Raw genomic sequence first — 19894 nt, 5'->3', positions numbered from 1 at the left:
TCATAACACACTTATCTAAAGTTCAAGTTAGACGTTCAAGTTAGACAAGTTAAGCTATATCCTACAAAAATTGTGTTCACAAGGATGAGTGATACATTGCTTCATTGTGTTATCAAATCAAATCACATTTTATTTGTCGCGTACACATATTTAGCAGATGTTATTGCGGGTGTAGCAAAATGCTTATGTTCCTAGCTCCAACAGTGCAGTAATACCTAACAATACACTCAAATCCCCAAAAATAAGCAATTTAGAAACATTAGAATGAGCAATGTCAGAGTCCGGAATACAAATATATATATATATATATATATATATATATATATATATATATATATATATATATATATATATATATATATATATATATACATACAGTATATGATGTTGTGTATAGACATTATGGACAGTATATGAATAGAAAAGGTGTGTTCAGCAGTAGTTATATAGGATGAGCCTTGACTAGAAAACAGTATATACATATGAAGCTGGTAAACGGTATGTAAACATTATTATAGTGACCAGTGTTCAATGACTATGTACATACTGTTGGGCAGCAGTGTCTAAGGTGCAGGGTTGTGTACCGACTGGTAGTGTGATGTTGAGTTCTGTGTCACTGGACAACTGCTTACATTCCTGCAGCTGGAATCTTCTCGTGGATGAAGTCAATCTCATCGAACCATTAAACTGCCAATATTATCATTTGCAATGCATTCCTCTACTGTCTCTGTCAATCAGCCTTTTATAAGAAATACCCTGAGGACGTGTGATATTCATTCATAGTGGGATATTTCCCAGTGCGTACCACATACAGACATGCATGGCAACCATTACAAAATACACAGAGTATACAAAACATTAAGAACACCTGCTCTTTCCATGAAATAGACTGATCAGGTGAATCCAGATCAAAGCTATGATCCCTTATTGATGTGACTTGTTAAATCCACTTCAAAATATTTAAATGAATGGGTAGAGACAGGTTAAAAGAGGATTTTTAAGTCTTGAGACGATTGAGACATGGATTGTGTGTGTGCGCCATCAGAGGGTGAATGGGCAAGACGAAGGATTTAAGTGCCTTTGAATGGGGTATGGTAGTAGGTGTACTGGTTTGTGCCAAGAACTGCAACATTGCTGGGGTTTTCACACTCAACAGTTTCCCGTGTGTATCAAGAATTGGCCACCACCCAAAGGACATCCAGCCAACTTGACACAACTGTGGGAAGCATTAGAGTCAACATGGGACAGCATCCCTGTGGAACGCTTTCGACACCTTGTTAAGTCCATGCCCCGACAAACTGTTAGCTGTTTTGAGAGCAAAAGGTGTTCCTAATGTTTGGTATATCAGTGTACAAGTAGTAATGCAGTCAAGGAGGTTTTTCTCATCTCTATCTGAACGTGCCTAGAGGAAGGGTGCAAATATATGAAGGTATCCATCACAGAATATAGAATTGAATAAGTTAAAGGGAACCTTAACCTACGACCAGGTAAAATATTGCCAACATATTACAGCATGAATCTAATACTTCAAAATATACAGCCTACAGTTCAATGTGAATATAAGGTAAACACATGGATTCTACAAGTTTGAAACGTTCCACAGCGATGTTGGTCCATGCAGACGAGATGTCACCAGCCTGTACCGTTGACACCAGGAAGGATGGGTAAATGGACTCATGCTGCTTACACCAGAATCTGACTCTGCCATCAGAATGACACAGCAGGAACTGGGATTTGTCGGACCAGGCAATGTTTTTCCACTCCTTCTACACCCGTGTTGGTGATCACGTGACCACTGTGCCCACTGGAGCGGCTCCTTCTTGTTTTTAGCTGATAGAAGTGAAACCCAGTAGCCCAACCGCGACAAGGATCAGCGAGGTGTGCGTTTCGAGATGTCGTTCTGCACACCACAGTTGTACTGCGTCATTGTTTGTCTGTTTGTGGCCTGCTTGTTAGCTTGCACGATTCTTGCCCTTCTCCTTTGACCTCTCTCATCAACAAGCTGTTTTCACCCACAGGACTGCCGCTGACTGGATTTTTTGGGTTTGTTGCACCATTCTCGATAAGCCCTAGACACTGTCGTGCGTGAAAAGCCCAGGAGGGTAGGTGTTTTTGGGTACCTGGATCGGGCGTGCCTGGCACCACAATCATACCACACTCAAAGTTGCTTAGGTCACTCGTTTTGCCCAGTCTAACGTTCAATCAAACAGTAACTGAATGCCTTGATGCCCGTCTGCCTGCTTTATATAGCAAGCCATGGCCACGTGACTCAATGTCTGTAGGAGTTAACCATTTTCATAAAAGGACGGTGTACCTAATAAGCTGGCCGGTGAGTCTATGTTCCACTGTACATCCATATGTAGAGTCTTTATTAATAAACAGTCAATTACCCACATCAAAGCAACCCCAACAGCTGTTTCTCGGTCTTACCTGTTACCATTCTCCTCCTCTGACCCAAGGTCAAGGGCCCTTCAGAAGAAGGGTTAGGGCTTAGAGGCATGCATTTAAGTGAATCACCCTGATAGAGAAAGACACTGTGCAGGGCAGGACAGGGCAGGTGCTGACAGTGTTCATGCTCCAGACAGACAAACAGTGCATCTGGACAGAGCAGGTTAAACCTGAATCTGGGGAAGTTTAAAGGTCCATCTATCAGCCCTGACAGTTATGGCTCCCTGTCCTCACATTTATCTGTTATGTCTCTGACTGGTTCTGGGTTCTGCATAGGCTCTGTCATTACAAAAACAAATTATATATCACATTCAGATATGTTCAACATAATTTATCCTATATGAGTCATTTACTGAAAGAAGTGGAATATGAGTATACTTCTGACAGTGTCTAGCTACCAATAAGCTGATTTACAGATGATCTTGCACCTGATGAAATCATTACAAATTCTTCCTCCGTCGTCGCTCATTGCATGTGAGAAAGTACTCTCTCCAGGTGACAGACAACGATGCAGATTAGTTACAATCTCATGCACAGGTCTGGGTGTTTTAGACATCACGAAAGGGCTCTCTGGGGAGAATCAACAACCTTGTCCACCCAGCAATGCTCTGGAGCTCTGGTCTGGCCATGTCTTGGCAGGGACACAATAGGCCTACAACGGCGCTCTTGTTTTCTGAGGAGGACACAGTGTCACAGAATGTTTGAGTAGACACCAGGCCAGAGCCCAGTAGAAACCTGTACCACTACGTTATCACCCAGGCCTGCACTCCCATGCTGGATCCATGGTGGCACACCCAGCCATAGGGCTCAGCCAGCACACCCACCCCACAATAGGACCATTCTCTGGGAGTGGAGGCCATCCTAGATCCTGCTCAGACCAGCTTGGCTCTTTCATCCACAGTGTCACAGACTGGCCAAGAAGCAGCCCACTCTCAAATCAAAGGGATCTCAAATTGTTAAAGGGCTTTGAGAGAAAACATACAGACACAACCAGGCTCTTACAGTTGAACAACGTAATGTGAGCCATGGGACGCACAAACTGACATGACATTTACAGGGTGGCTCGCTGGGCTGGCTCCATCTGCGTCCACTTCACAGTGCCACTGTCAAGAAGATGCACGGAGAGGACTATTAGAGCCGCATTCCCCCGAGAGCCAATTTTGAAAGCAGTGAGTCAGTGGCGTCATTTCGTTCTGGGAATGCGTGTCAGGGCCTCGTCAGTGTTGCTGAGTGCTCCTCTCGGCGCCGAGAGCAGAGAGCAGCACAGAGCGCTGTCACAGGGTGCCAAGTCACTCTTTTTTTTAGCACATCAGAGTGTGTAGGCTGTGACATGACTGTCATCTGGAACACATTTCAGTATGTGTTCTGCTCTCGGAGTCACGCGCACATTAAACAGGGCATTAACTTGTACTCAGGCTGCAGTAAAAGTGGTGGGGAGGTCAGGAAAAAGAGTCTCATCGGATTGACTGAATACTGCACAGTGCATGTACGGACCTGACCCTGTAGGCATAGATGCTAAGCTGGCCGTTTAGGCCTCTCAGGGTTTTCAATAAGGTTATTAAAAGGGCCTACTGAATTTGCTGAGGTGGCCATGGAAATGTATACTGGCGTAATTTATTTTGGACTGTCTTGCCCCAACAAACAGCGATATTGGACGCCTGAGTCAAGATTAATATTCCACTGGTGTCACATCTTCTCCTGCTCCTTCCCTCCGGCGTACGACGTCGCCAGAATACTAACCATCCGTCCTGGGATTCATCATTACGCACACCTGGCACTCATTATTACGCGCACCTGTTAATCATTATGATTCACACCTGAACTTCATTACCTTCATTTCCTCCCCTTTATGTCACTCCCTTATGTTTTCTCACCAGTTGGTATTGTTCCTGTGTACCGGAGTGTAGCCTTATGTAATTGGCTCGTTACTGGTTTTGTTGTTTTATTAAATGTTTCACCTGCACTTGCTTCCTGACTCTCAGTTCTGTTATTACAACTGGAGAAATCCTTTTTGGGTCAACCGTTATCATATTGACCTTTGACTAAGCGTTCCTGTTGAAATTAGCAACCTCTCCCAGGACAAAAATCCTTCTGTCGTCCAACTTTAATATCTAATAATAAACATTCTCTAATCGCAGTGTTCGATGCCATTAAACCCTTCCCCACCCTGGAGCTTTAATTAATGATAAAAGTTCCTCTGTGTGCCCAAGTGATCTTCAGAGTCTAAAAACATGGCCCATGCTTGGTTTACATTGGCCTTCACCAACTATGCTAAAAGCCAGTGTGTCACTTGAATGTTGACTCTGATACTGTCTACTAGCTATTCGTTATGTCCACCAGTCAAATGTATGTACATTTGAGCTGTTTGTGGGGGAGGATGAGTGAGCAGATCAAAAACAGCTGCCTGTGCTTCCAGTATGCCATCTATCCCCACAGTGTGAGTTCTGTTTGTGGTGGATACACATCAAGTAGTTCCATGTTGTGATGGCAACCTCCGAATGTAATACCCCAAACAGAGAGTCAGGTACTCCAGTGGACATCTGCTATGAAGGGAGAAATCTCATCTGGGCACACTACTGAACTGTCCGAGCAACTAGAGCTGCTTGAGAACTATAGAGAGACCTTGACATTTTCCAGGTGGAATAATACAATTATGGGAGGTTAAATCTGTTTTGTTTCACATCAGTGAAAATCCATTATTCATATTGTCTGGACAAGACAAAGGCTCGACTTAGTCCTGTTCCCAGAACAACCTTTCATACTCAGAAGCCTATGGGATTGAATGCGTAATTGAGGAGTGTGGGGTCGTTTGGACGGTATGTGCGCTAAACTGCTGTGGATTACATAGATCAGTCAGTGTCCCAGACAGGGAGTTAACCAACTCTATCTGGACCATGTGATCCAGGGGTGGCCATGAAGGGACTGTCTGCTGGACAATGAGAAGGTCAGACCTGACCAGCAGGCTGTAGCTAGCTCGGGATGTGTGGAATGGAATTTTAACCAGCTATCTGAAACCTTGCTGCTGGAATATAGAACCCAGGCTTTTGTTTGATTCTGCTTTACTTTCTCTGGTGTGAGAGGGATCAAAGCCAAGTCCGGCTGAAAGGGGGGTTGGCTGGTTGAAGTGATGTATTCTAGGACCACAGGGGGAGCTTTTCCCTGAAGCCCCTGAGGTAGAAAGCACCTGTTCTCGCTCTCTCCCGAGGGCTTTCACTATGGAAATTGAAAATGTCTTGTGCCTAAGGAAACTTATATGACAGTATTCTCTCTCAATTCATATGAGCTTATCTCTGCATCTATTCATTACTGCTTCTGACGTTCAGGGAGGGAGGGCATTATCTACATCATTGCCTGCAGGTTTGTCAACACTACAGTTTTATGAGATGCTGTACCTTGAAGAAGCATTGAGGCAAACAACTTTGAACAACACTGGTAAACCAAGTAATGAGACAGATGACATTTCCCTCTTCAAACGTTCGTTTCCCGAGACTAAACACTATTTTTATAAGAATGCCGCAAAACAACTTTTACAGCCACAAAAGAAGCCCATGATGTTGATCTCAGAGGTTTACTGTAGAGTCAACACAAACCGATACCAGGCTCATGTGACTTTACTATCTATAACCTGGGGTTTGGACATGAGACAAACAATCCCTTCGGTTTTTGCTCTCCAACCGTTTGTTTAATTTGTCTTTGCCATCTCATCAACTCCCCATACACTGTTTGAAAGTAACAACTATGCAAGCCCCTGATGGCAGCCATCACACATTGTGTGTTTTCCCAGCAGTATAATCACTGAGGCTGGAAACCCTACGACGGCCAAGACACAAACACAGCCCAGCATGAGGCCTCGGAATCTCTTGTGCTTAATTACCCCTTTGTAAAACAGAGAAACATTTAGAGGTTTCATTTTGTAGCCTGCTGCGACATTCGAGTGTGATATACATTTATAGTCCTCTCCTGCAGACTTCTAGAATCACTGTCGTCATTTGTGAAAAGTTGTATCAATGACACTGCTGGTTTATTGGACAGGCAAAGCTTTGGTTTTCCGGTGTAAATTTTTCTAAAACTTGTCTGTTGTGAACTACTTGAGGTCCTTGAAAGTGGAATAGTTTATATCCTATTAACCTCTTGACATGAAGGGGTTTTGTCCCGGTCGATTAGGAGGGACCACCGACAGCCAAGGAAAAACTAAGATTCAAATCAACAATTCCCAACAGAACGTTTTAATGAAAGGATATTATTAACATCCAGTCCAGATATTGTGTCAGAGCTTATCGGCCCTTTCGTCACTAACCCCTGACTGTTTTTGATAGAACAGCTGACAAAGCTCTCTGCGTGGAATGAACTCAGCACATGAGGACAACTCATTATAACAGTGAGGAACTGCAAAGTGCACAGTCCAGCAACGTGCCAGACCAATTATGGCTACAATGTTAATTGACATGCTGTTTAGCTCTCTGTCTGAATGGGCATCTTTTTAGCATTCATGACTTCCTAGTAAGCCTATAGGGAGCAGGACTTATCCAACAGGAACCCAAGGGTTCATCCTTGTCTGTAATGAGTTCAGCACAAAGGAGCCTGAACGTCAGCTCAGAAGTTCATTAGAGGGGCTTTTCCAAAGAAGAATGGACAGAAACTGGGGCAAAAAGGGGCACTTGGAAACTAGAGAGGGTTCCAGCCAGGGCTTTAACTCTGTTGCCAAGCTACACGTGTTTGCGGAAAATCTTTGTCTTCTTCGGAATGCTTATGAAGCCCATATAAAAGTTCACTTCTCACTAATATCAAACGTAAACACATAAAAATGTGCACGAAAACCCAATAGTTTTTCAGAGTTGGGTGTGGCAGTTCAATTGATGTTCTCTTTCAGCTATGAGGAGAAAGTTACTCTATGGGTGAACTGGGCATGACATGTGTTATAGATTCATGCTTTTTAAAATCTTGTATCATGTTATATGAAATGTGTAAATATGGTCATAAATAACTTCAGACACCATAAAAAACTTGTCTGTGGTTATGTTAAGCTCAACTTCTCATTATTTTCCCAAAAACTCAGACTGGATATGAATGTCTCCTGCCTCGCCCAAGTCCTACACTTCTAATAATTTGGCTGAGTAGTGCCTTTCTAGTTGGTCACAGATAATGAAAACGCCACAAGGTTGGCATCAGACCACAGACCTTCCTTTAATCTGTCAGTTTGTGGTTATGTTGGCCAGCAGTGTGGTTGAGAGTAAGCAGAGAGGTTTGGGACTAAGCTTTACTGCTTTACACAAACTGGGCCAAGAAAGCCCCAGCGCCCTGTCCAGACCATATCCTGCAAACATCATACCGAAGACAAGGAAGATGGTTTCATTGGTCCAAATTGACTTCGGCAAGGCAGGAGAAGTTCAATAGCACACGGCTCTTTTACAATCATATGACTTCAAAATCACATATAAAACCAATTAAATATTAAACCCTAGAAAGATTTTGCACCATAGAGTTGGGTGTGGTAGTACTACTGAGGTTATCTTTGAGCTATGAGGAGCGGCTCAATTGACTATCCATGCAGAGTCGAGGTCCAGCCCAAAAAGCAGAACATCTAAGGAATGCCATGTCATAAAAAAACAAGTTAAGTGGAAAACAAAATCGGAGGTCTGATTTTTCATAGCAGAAACCTACAGTATTATGGTCATTTATGCTAACCAGCAACTTGTAAGGAAAATCAGCAGCCCTCAACTTTTCCAACGATCCAATTCGGGATAAAAGCCATAAGTAAAAATGTGCACAAGTTTGACTGGTTCCATACAGTACATTCAAATGGAGAACATTACTCAAATGTATAGGGGAAACAGAGGCATACAGGAAATGGTTCCTGTGGTAGAGAATCATGCCATATAACATGTATTAATACACAGGGGTTGGAGGGCATTTCTAAACATTGTTTGTGGACGCCAATGATTAGCAATAGCCTAAGTCTTAGCCTAATAGCCTAAGTATGCCTACAGTAAAATACTGTAGATGCCTGTATCTATAAAAGGTCATTTCCTCTCAACAGAAGGATGTAAGTCTCCATCCAGACAGCCTAGCAGGGAGGAAGGTCCAAGAATAGGGACTCCTAAATATAGCAAAACTCTGATTGAGAAAAGCAAATAACTAGACACTGGTATCAGTGAACGGACCAATATGTTTTTACCAAGACTATAAAAACATGGACAGCGAGTGGTGCCTTGATCTTGATCTCTCGAAACTGCTTAGACATAAAAAAAACAATATCATCTCAGGTCTGACTGCGTTCCTTATAAAGTAGCCTCAGAGCATGTTAAGCTGGTGCTGAGCCTGTAGAACTAAATCAAGTCACCATCGTTCCAACTAATAACCATCTGGGGAGAAGTGACGGTGAGGCCGTCATGACTCATGACAGAGCAGAAAGGTTTTCCTGTTGAATGTTCTCTCTCAGCAGTGCTCCTCTGTTTAACTATTTACACAGATGGATGAGGTTTAGTTGATGGAACTGGGCTTGCACAACATTGAAACACGCCCAACAACGCTCTTTTAAATCTCTTATATTTCAAATGTATGCCAGACAGGCCTATGGAAAACGTTGTCCTACAGCTTCAAACAAATCTGTTTCTCTCAAACCAGGAATCTGCTGGCTAAATGAGGTAAGTAACAAAAAAAAGTGACTGTTTAATTGAATTAAGCTTGTAAGAAACATACATACATTGACACACCGAGCCCAAAACAGGAGGTAAAATACCGACGTAGTTTGGCCAAATTCGAGAACATAACTTATGTCTTGTCAGAAAGAAACTAGGTAAACAAAACAGGAAGAGGACTTTAACCACCAATCGATGTGATGACATTGAATCAATGTGGAGAACTGCTTGGATTTGCAAAAAGTCATCAACTTAGGTGCATTTCGTCTTTTAACCTAAATCCAATAACATGGTGACATTTTTGATTGATTTCACCTTGAATTCACATTAGGTTGAAAACTCAACCAAATGTAAATCAAAAGTACACATTGAACTGATGCCTGTGCGCAGTGGGTTATGACCGTATCAAGGAATAGGCAACTAGTCGGCCTTCAAAACAATAGATGATCTGAACAGGTCCATGTGGTTTATTTCATATGTAGAGAGACTGTCCAGATGACTTGTAGGCATTTGGAACAGGACTATGCAGGAAAAAGGTTGGGAAGAGCAGTTATTACCAGCAAATCCTGGTGTTTTCACGCTTTGAAACATGAACCCACTGTAAGGGGGTAATAGCTCCCAATGCCTGAAGCTTAACTAGGCACTTGATTATGATTCATAGGGGCCATTTATACAGACTAATGTAGCCAAGTTAAAAACATTTTTGAAAGCAGCTGCAATTTGTTTAGCTATTGAAATAGAACAACTCTAACACGACACATTGGTTATGTACCTGGAATAGGAATACTGTCAACGCTCAGTTGTTGACAGTAGAAAAGCATGAACTCTCTGTGACATCCTCCCTCACATTTATCCTACATACAGTTTTTGGGTTGGCATTTCATTTATTTTTTGCAGCCTTTTCCCTCTTGACTGCACCGGTTCCTTCCCATCTAAAAACACTGGTCGAACAAGTGCATTACTTTTACACATAAACATGGAGGATCAAAACTATGAGAGACAGTAAGGATCCTAAAGGTTGTTAAACTCACTGGAACACTTTCAGGCAGCTGAGAGAGCCAGACTTAATCAGGGAGGACCCCACTGGAACCTAAATAATAGCTGGGTCACTCACTTCTCATATACTCTCAACATCATGTGCTAAGGTCAAGTAGCCATAGAACAAGTGCTTCAGGTTTACTTCACTGCTCTGCCAAGCTGAACCCTGAGATTTTAGACTGTTATACAGTATCCCAATTCTCTATTCTCTCCATATGTCCCTCCTTACTGTCCTTGGCACTTCCATTCCATCTCAATTCCTGAGGAGGAGGGTGATAGTTACTGTGATGGCCCGAGTAATATGTAGTTATGCTAATCCTACTAAGTAGCAGATTTCTTTGATTGTACTGTATGTAAGCTGTTCAACTGTTTAACAGCTGCAACAGCCATTCTCAGTCAGTGTGCAGTGGCCAGAGGCAAAGCAACAGAGGTTGTTTACGGAAAGCGTGTGAGCATCCTCTGATACAGGGTTCAGTTCTGTATTCCTGCCGTGCCTTCTCCGACCTTACAGAGATGTAATCGCTCAGCATGGGTCAACGAGTACATCTGAAATATCGAGTGATATGACCCCTCTCTCTTACAGTATCTATCTAAAAGCATAGATTAAAGGTTCAGATGTCAGGTCTGCATATTTGTGCTGGCTCGGAGATTGAAGCCCAGGTCATATAGGGAGACGTCATAAATATTCACATATGAACGCAAAGTATATGTATGAATGTGGATTAAAAAGTGCACTGGGTGTTGGTTCGTGTTCACACTGGAAACTTGGCAGGATCACTATGTAATTTTCCCCTCCACAGCGGTCCTCATGTTATGTTAATCTCATTCAGCATCTAATGATCCACATGTCATTCTATAGGGACTATCTGAAAGCTCTGTTTGATTAGTTTTTAAGTTAGCTTAAATTTAAACCACAAATGACTAAATACCTACATGACAGTGTTTGTCTCATACAGTTTTCAGGCTCCTTTTCAAATGATGTCACTGGTATTGCATGTCGGTCCCAATAATGCCTTTGCCTGTATCAACCTATAGAACTGCAGTTATTATGGTCCTGATGGAAGGAGTTGGAAAGGCCTGCTTCAAATTACATAGAGATTACACAGAGTTTATCCATTCAGATTCCCGCTGTTCACCAACCCAAACACTTAAGTCTGTGTCCGGGAACTGTCCCCCTTTAAGAATAATGCAGAGGTGTGATTTACAGGGAAACACTGCAGGGTTTCACTGGGCTACAGACCTAGTATCTACCAGTGAAACATTATTCATTTGTCAGCCATGGCTACCAAGAGCCTCATTCTTTTCAGATGCTTTGGATTTTTCCAAATCAATCAAAAAGCTAAAACAAAACTGGTGCTTATGTTTGTCCTATTTCACACATGTACAGGCGTGTAATTCATTCGCATGTTGGAATTGGAAATGTGTTTTTTTGCAGATCCCACTCTTCCTGAGACACCGTCGGGGAGTGGGGTCACAGCTAGTGTTAATCAATCTAGGCAACAATGGTATAATTCAAAATCGGTGTAAACGACAACAAAACACATGAACATAAATCCAACTTCAAACTTTCCACAGTTTTGCATTCATCCCACCAGAGTGGTCATTAGTCTTGAAAAACCTGTCAAGACAGTGACTTCACATCACTCCCCTGTTCAAGCCCCTTTCTGTTAGTCCTGCTGCTCTTGTCTAAGTAAAGCACCAAGGTGTTGCCCACGTCTGACATATCAGCGTTGCAGGTCACCAGAGTATTGGTTCTAACCCTGACAAGTCACGTTATAGACATCCTTCCACAGACACACACAGACTCAGGCCTGGAGGAGGGGAGAGGCTCTGGACACGGCTTGACAGGAGAGTCGTTCCGGAACCATCTCATCAAGCCATGACACCCACCATCTCAGATTGTTCTGAAATTGTTGCCGTTGTTAGAAAAAGATAAGATTAGCATTCCTGCAACATTATTTTGTTGAAATTTAATTTCATCTGACAAATTAAGATAATTAATTGCACCAAAATTGGCCCTTTTAATTTATAGGATTTGCACAATCAATAAATATACACACAGTGGACAGTTTATTAGGTACACCCATCTAGTACTGGGACAGGGAAAACAGGGAATGTAAATGTTGCCTGTTTCAACCTACAGAACTTCAGTTATTATGGTCCTGATGGAAGGAGTTGGAAAGGCCTGTGTCAAATTACATTATTCCATATACTGAATGAGACAGTTACTTAAATTTAAAGTGGAGTACAATTGCAAAACATAATCCTTATGTATTACCTCAGACAGACTAACTGTTTTAATGTCACAGTACCCATACATTTACCAATTCATTCTTCATCTTAATCTTAATCTAATGTCATTGGTTGCAAACGGCTGAAGACCAGAGTTCTCAAGTGAAGTCAGATGTACTAACAATTTGGAATTTCACTTGAAGAACTTGAGAACTGAACACATCTGAACACAAGTCAACCAGAATACCTGTTTCAGACAGTGTACATCATTGATTTCGATCACATTTGATCCCACAAGGAAAAATGTAAAGGATATTATTGTAACATCCACCATTCACCTCTTGGGAACTAGAATAACATTGACAGTGTCCAATATAGTCTTTTATCTTTTTTTAACTACCCAGATAGGGTCGCTGTGGTTGTTAATTTAAACTCACAAAGAGCCCGTTTGTAACTCAAGTGATTTGACTTACCTGCTAAACAGAGGCCAAGGATACACAGGAGTACCAGGATGTATAGAGACACGATGGCATACTTGATGGCAGACAGGGAGTTCAGGTGGCTGCAGCAATTGTCTGACTTTCTTCTCCTCTTGGCAGAGCCGGCTGAAAAAGAAAACATCTCTTTAGAAATGGACGACAAAGACAAACATAAAGGCTCTTAGGTGAGGTCTGAAGTGAGGGGTAGAGGATAAAAGAAGTCGGATGAAATTAGGATAACATGTCATGAGGTAATAAAAATGTCCTACATGAAAATGCATGCCTGACCGTAGACTGAATGACTTGTTGCGGTCAGATACAATATGAGCATCTCTCATACTATAGGACAACTTTATGAGTGCAAAGAAATCCCCCCAAATGATTGTGTTATTGCTCTATTAGTACTGACGTAGCGACTTGGAGGCCTTGATTCCCCACTGGGCTGATATTGTAGTGAGCATGAGAGTCAAAACAAAGTCTGCAAGTCTGGCATTTGGCCTATTGGCCGCTGTTGCACCACCATACATCACAGGGCTGCCACCCAGATACAGAGCAATATATACATTCATTAAACACTTATTGCACTGTCCAGGTCAAACGGTTTCAGGGGAATTCATTCTGATAAAACTGTCATCGTGACATTCCAGTTGGAAGTGTGTGCGACATGTGTGTGAGCAAGCAAGGATTACTGAGCAAGCAAGGGAACATTCAGTGCTGGTCAAATAGGCCCCCAAGAAATGGTGACAGAATACATCATTAGTCATACTAAGAAGATTTCAGTCTAATAGGAATTTGGTATCAATTCCAGAGTGTATTATGCTATTAGGTCATGAAGCACATTGTCTTATTTCAAGGCGACACAAGCCCTGAGAGAGACCCGAGAGGAAATTACTACACACTTTGATTTTATGTTCACCTGGCAACTTATCCCAGCCACAAGACAAAAAAAATGACTTGTTTTTAGAAACAGCCTGAAACATGGTTCTTCTATGGTCTTTCTCTTCCTCTCTGTGGAACATGTAGCTCTGAAGTCACTGAGAAGCCTGCTTTAGAAGACAAGGCCTTCAGCCTATTTTCCATAAACAGCCTTGTGCCTGCTCTGCAGCCCGGTTTCAATTGTACTAAGACTGGTGATGTCATGTCAGTGGAGACAGGCAGGGATTCTGTGTGAACAATAACCTCGCAGAAGAGCCACTTCACATCACATCCCACTAGGCTGAGCACCATGATAAAGTACCTTTTCTTAAGGCAAAATAAAAAAAATACGGTTGTTTAAGCGAGTGAAATATATGGAATGTATAGAAATGTTGAGGCCTTTGCATATTTGAGCCGTGCAAACGTGGACCTCAATGATACAAATACTAAGCATTTGTTTGTTGAAATGTGCCTTTTTGAATGTTAGAGTGAAAACATAAAATACATTTCCATTTTGGAAGGTATGCATGCTGGTCATGTAAAGGGTGACTCGTTTGACATTTTTCAGTCAAATTTGCCTGCTAACTAAACCACACTAGTTTTTCTGTGGAAGAGAAACGCGTAAATAAAAATGTTCCACAGAAAAACACTGGTGCTTTAAAGTGTTTACTTCATGGCATCATGTGTATCATATATCCTACCATACACCCTGAGTATTTACCACATATAGTGTACATTACAATATCTACTTATCTTAGATATTCATAGGGGTCAATAAAGTCTAAACACAAGCTGACATCAGGCAGCGCGACTGAATATTTATAGAGGAAGTGGAGCAGAACAGCTTCGACTTTTAAAAAAATCCTGCAAAATGAAGACAGAAATTGTAATACGTTTAGACACAACACCAAAGACCACAAGTTAAATTGGCAGTATGTGGCTGCATATACAGCCTAACTTTTTTTAAAGGGGGTGTGATGGCAACAATGTCCTTCAGTGTTTACAGTGTGTATGCTTGGCAAGTTTAGGGACAAACTAGTTGACTTGGGCAAGAAGAGGCCAACAGAATTATAACCATTTCACTGGTAAGGCTCGTTAAGCCTTTCCCACCAGCGTGCCATGCCGGAGGTCATAACTTGAGAACACTAAAGTAGATTTTCTCCGCTACACCTGTCCAAGCCCGAAACCCTCACACATTAACACACACAACATTCTATCAGCACTTAGTGTTTTTTCACCGCTCGCTGGGTGAGATAACTCTTCAGTCCCCAGGAGGGTTGGGGGACAGGAGTCAGATTTCCCATGTTTATCTTTGCAGTTACAAGCATATCCTCTAAAAAGGTCATGACTAAGTCGGGTCAAAGGAACTCTGCTTGCATCCCTTCATGAGCTGAAATATGAGCACCTCACATATGGAGGCACTAAATGAATTCTTCCATCAATGGCAGAATTCAAAGAGATTCTAATATGCTGTGATTATACATGGGCCTGTGGGCCCATGTGTGAAAGGTCAAGGGGCAAGGATTTATACAGAACATAAGGGAAACTGCTTCTTACCGTCTTCACACAGGTTCAGCTTTGATAGGTTCCTGCCATCGTAGCCCTCCTCACAGAAGGATCCGTTCTCCCTCTCTTCGTATGTACTCAGGTACATGGCCTTATTCTCCATTCAGGAACTGTAGGGTGGACAAAACAGATGATTTCCATGCAATCAAAGCAATATGCAAGAGAACAATAAAAATCTCTCTGTATGCATGTACTTCCATAGTCATTCATGGAACAGAGAATCACAGCCGAAATGTAATGTAAAGCACGTGAGCTTCATCATCTTGACATGCTGATTCTAACCCCTCTGGACAAGATGATGTATCTCCTTCAGAAATGCTTGTCTTTGGCATACAATAGCAGACACCAGACTAACCACACTACCTTCCAGTGTAATAACAGCTATTACAATCAGGCTGTAATGGTCTGGCAGTCCACAGCAGCTCAGGAGCACTAAAGAGACCAGACCACCGCTCTATTCTACTGGCCTATTTTAGATTTAGTGTGCCACTGCCATGCCCCTCCCCCCCTTTGCCTGTTGTTCTGATTATGAACTACTTGGATGAAGTCACTGTCTTTGCTTTAGGGGAGAGAAAAAATACTTGCAATGAATGCACTCCAGATTGCATGAATAGATGAAATGTTCCAGTAAAATCTCTGGCAGGACAAAGCTGACTTATTACATTCTATCAAGCTCTATATCTCCCCACTCTTGTTTCCAACATTGATCTGAGTGATCTGTCTCTTATACGCCATGGCTAACAATCTCAAGTCTCACTAATGTGGCAGGCTGTCAGTGTCAAAGCGTTCGTTATTAACTTGAAGTTGAAGTGTGGATGTAGGGCCGTCGGTCGAGCACTGTACCTGTCTCTCAGACTACTACATATTATTACAAGTATCCTTACCAATCTATTACCTTATCTTTTTAGCATGGAATACAACACCAAGGTCATAACTTTTGTCTCTAAAGCAAACAGCAGAGAATCTAAAACATAAAGCAAGGGGCATGGGTTGAATTATAATAATCAATGACAAGAATGTAGAGGGTTCGAAGCCTCCTGTGCTGCCATCTAGTGCCATAAATCAGACTGTAGTCAGAGAGAGAGCGAGAGAGAGAGGGAGAGAGAGCGAGAGAGAGAGAGAGAGAGAGAGAGAGAGAGAGAGAGCCGAACATTCCCATCTGAACAGCTGTGAGAGAGAGAAGCACTCCCACATTCCTGGGCCACAGCAGAGGCAGACCTATGAACTCCTCCCCCTATGAACAAGTAGCAGCAGGAAATAAACTAGTACCTAATAAAATATTATAATAATCCACTAGATTTAGGAGAAAGGTGCATGTACATGTACAGTATGCTATGGCTGAGAAAACAGTGCCATTTGGACTTTAGTGGGTGGGGAGTAGGTCATTAATAACTCCGTAATAGAGAATAGATAGTGAATACAGAGACGGATGTGGGACTGTTGAACAAAGTCATTAAAAAGAGTTCAATCTGGCCTTTTTCATTACGCAGAGGGAGTGTCAGTTGACATTTTTGGATACAGGGCAGACAGCCATTACCGAACCAGGCTGCTAGGAAACCTGTACAGTATGCTAACACCATCCCTGATCATGGTCACCCCATGCAGGACTATGAGAATGTACACCCCTTCCATCCTGCCTTCATTCACATCTCTGTGTGTTTTTCCCCAGAGGCAGGGCACTGATAGGTTCCCACCAGGGTATTTTTCCTCTGTGGTCGGAAGCTACAGTACAACTCCTCCATGGTATTGCTTTACTTGGCAATGAGTGCGCCTTGTGATGTCTCCTCAAATACAGGAACAAACCCTTGAGCATGTCCAATCTCCACGAGGTCATTATGTATCATGAAAAATAAAGTCCCTATAGGCAAAGGGAGAAGACAGAGCTCTCCATCCATCACTGTGACAAAAAGCCACACTGTGGGCTATGACTATGCCATTGTAATATTTGCCTTCTCTCTGCCAGCCAGGTAGGTCTGAATAGACTAGACGCACTGAAAACCAGCATACTTGGATAGTGATGGAATCTAAAGGAGCGAAAACAATTCAAATGTCCAATGTCCTCGGGTGCACCTCACAGCTGAGTGGCGTCTCTCTGCAGAGTGCACTGGGTCAGCAGTACATGTGGGCTCAGAAGTCTCACATCAGCGGAAACCTTATAGAGACATCCCATGTCCATCCGTCCATGGGGAATTAACCCATTTCCCAGTTAATTAAACGCGCAGACATTTCACCCATGAGTGGAGAAATATAGAACAAAAAACGTTCAATGGTTTTGGATGTGCATTTTCTTGGCATGAAGTCAACGAGAAACACAGACCCGTTATTTTTTTGGATACCAGAGCACAGGTGTAAAATAACGTGTCCACACAATAATTTAATTCAGATGCCATTATGAAGAGGCTACAGGTGAATTGTCTCGTTTATCTTTTTTGCAATTTCAAAGTCATGATGCAAAAATACTGAAAATAATGTATCTATGGACATACATAAATGTAAGAAGGTCCGCGGGTATAAATGCATTTCAGGTTCACTCTGTTGATGTTTTCAAATAACTCATAGAACAGGTGTCACAATTACACGACAGAAATTGATGCAACTTTTCGAAAAGTTTGTCACTCACCTTGTCGACGTTCTGACTACAAAGTATTACAGATGCACATCTCAAAATGTTATCTAAAAAGGGTGCATGTTTTGCCAATGAACTGAAATCTCAATAAATGTTTCCTCTCAACATAAGACAATTCACTGAAGTCTCTCTCAGCAGATAAACGCAGGGTGGAGATCCGTGCAACAGCCAGTCTGTGATGCTTGGGTCAATTAATCCCTGTTTAAAAATTGTAGTGGAGGCATGGAGACTACGATGTGACGAATACCGCTTCCTGGACAACTCTGATTAGATGTGTTCGTATCTCATTCTATATAGTATCTAGTTTCTCAATTCATGCGCCCGGGGCAGGGTCCAGTATAAATTTTGTACCGCGGTAAAACTTTTTTACACATTTCTGAACAAATGCGCCATCCTCTGGGCATTTAAGCATGGCACGTCAGGCCTACAGAAAAGGCGCAATGTATCTCTACAGATCCTACCAAGACTACCATCCTAATTCCTCATAAGATACATACATTATAGATAGTTCAATATCGTCAGAGGAAAATAAACTATTCTTAATCGAAAGTAATTCGTCTGCAAAAATATTAGAATAGACTAATGTTAATTTCTGTCTTTAGGCCTATTTTGTAAACATGACTCTGTGGGCCCAGTATATAAATAGCCTAAATTAAAGCATGTCCGTCATAAAATAGCCTTTATTGCCTCTGCGTGAAATGCGATTTTTATTTGGATGAATATGGCTGTGGTCCAAGATCACACGAGGCCGCCCTCGAGTAGCGGTTCTTCCTCCAACCAGGTGCGCAGGACGCGGGCGTAACAGACACAGATAGGGTTGGGCAGGTAAGATCTGACTGCCGATAAAACGATGAACTGTACTTGATTAAACACTACAACAACTTTTACTTTAACTGTTATGAATTTCTAGCCTAGTAGATAGTGAATAGTGAATAGTGATAGTGAAAGCAGGACATCGACAAGGACTAGCCTACTCAAGTCTGCCTTACCAGAGCCAGGTTTACTTTACAAACACGACGTGGTGGGGTTTACGGTAGATTGTATACTAGTGGCACTTGTAAACAAAGACTACCGATTTGGTTTCATCACTTTTAGACCTTTATCGGTTTTTAGTGCAGTTCAATACATTTCCGGTGAATGGCACATACCATTACTTTAGAGGGAGTGGGGTCATTTAGTTAAGTTGAGCCCTTTTTACATCCAGCACCACTCCATCAAGGGAAATATAGTATTCTTCCAAAAAAATGATGTCTACATATATTTCAGGGTGTTGTGTATCCCTGAAAATATTCAGAATTCATATAAACATTACAGTTTTGATCACAAAGTTAAGCATTTGCCTGTATTGAATGAAATATTACCACTAAGGTTACCTTTTTAAAACCATGTCTACACCGAGCTCCAAAAGTATTGGGACAGTGACATTTTTTGTTGTTGTTTTGGCTCTGTACTCCAGCACATAATTTTTGAAATTATACAATGACTACTAGGTTAAAGTGCAGCTTTAATTTGAGGGTACATACAGTGCCTTGCGAAAGTATTCGGCCCCCTTGAACTTTGCGACCTTTTGCCACATTTCAGGCTTCAAACATAAAGATATAAAACTGTATTTTTTTGTGAAGAATCAACAACAAGTGGGACACAATCATTAAGTGGAACGACATTTATTGGATATTTCAAACTTTTTTAACAAATCAAAAACTGAAAAATTGGGCGTGCAAAATTATTCAGCCCCTTTACTTTCAGTGCAGCAAACTCTCTCCAGAAGTTCAGTGAGGATCTCTGAATGATCCAATGTTGACCTAAATGACTAATGATGATAAATACAATCCACCTGTGTGTAATCAAGTCTCCGTATAAATGCACCTGCCCTGTGATAGTCTCAGAGGTCCGTTAAAAGCGCAGAGAGCATCATGAAGAACAAGGAACACACCAGGCAGGTCCGAGATACT

The 19894-nt window shown here is 42.0% G+C and overlaps 1 protein-coding gene across 2 annotated transcripts in view; it reads right to left on the bottom strand.

Annotated features, from left to right (window-relative positions):
* LOC110522231 (scavenger receptor class A member 5) overlaps positions 1-18273 on the bottom strand; it is a 49722-nt gene extending 31449 nt beyond the window's left edge. Inside the window, exons 1-3 of one of the 2 annotated variants that reach the window (XM_021600448.2) lie at positions 17937-18273; positions 15308-15426; positions 12830-12961 (exon numbers count right to left, since the gene is read on the bottom strand). In XM_021600448.2, the coding sequence (XP_021456123.2) occupies positions 12830-12961; positions 15308-15419 (244 nt within the window). In that variant the 5' untranslated portion in view covers positions 15420-15426; positions 17937-18273. Of the gene's footprint in view, positions 1-12829; positions 12962-15307; positions 15427-15679; positions 15806-17936 lie in introns of those variants that run through there. The other variant, XM_021600449.2, reaches the window with a different exon arrangement.
* Between the last annotated feature and the right edge of the window lie 1621 nt (positions 18274-19894).

The sequence above is a fragment of the Oncorhynchus mykiss genome, chromosome 4, assembly GCF_013265735.2.
Source record: "Oncorhynchus mykiss isolate Arlee chromosome 4, USDA_OmykA_1.1, whole genome shotgun sequence".
NCBI lineage: Eukaryota > Metazoa > Chordata > Actinopteri > Salmoniformes > Salmonidae > Oncorhynchus > Oncorhynchus mykiss.
This window is presented reverse-complemented; position numbering and strand designations above follow the sequence as displayed.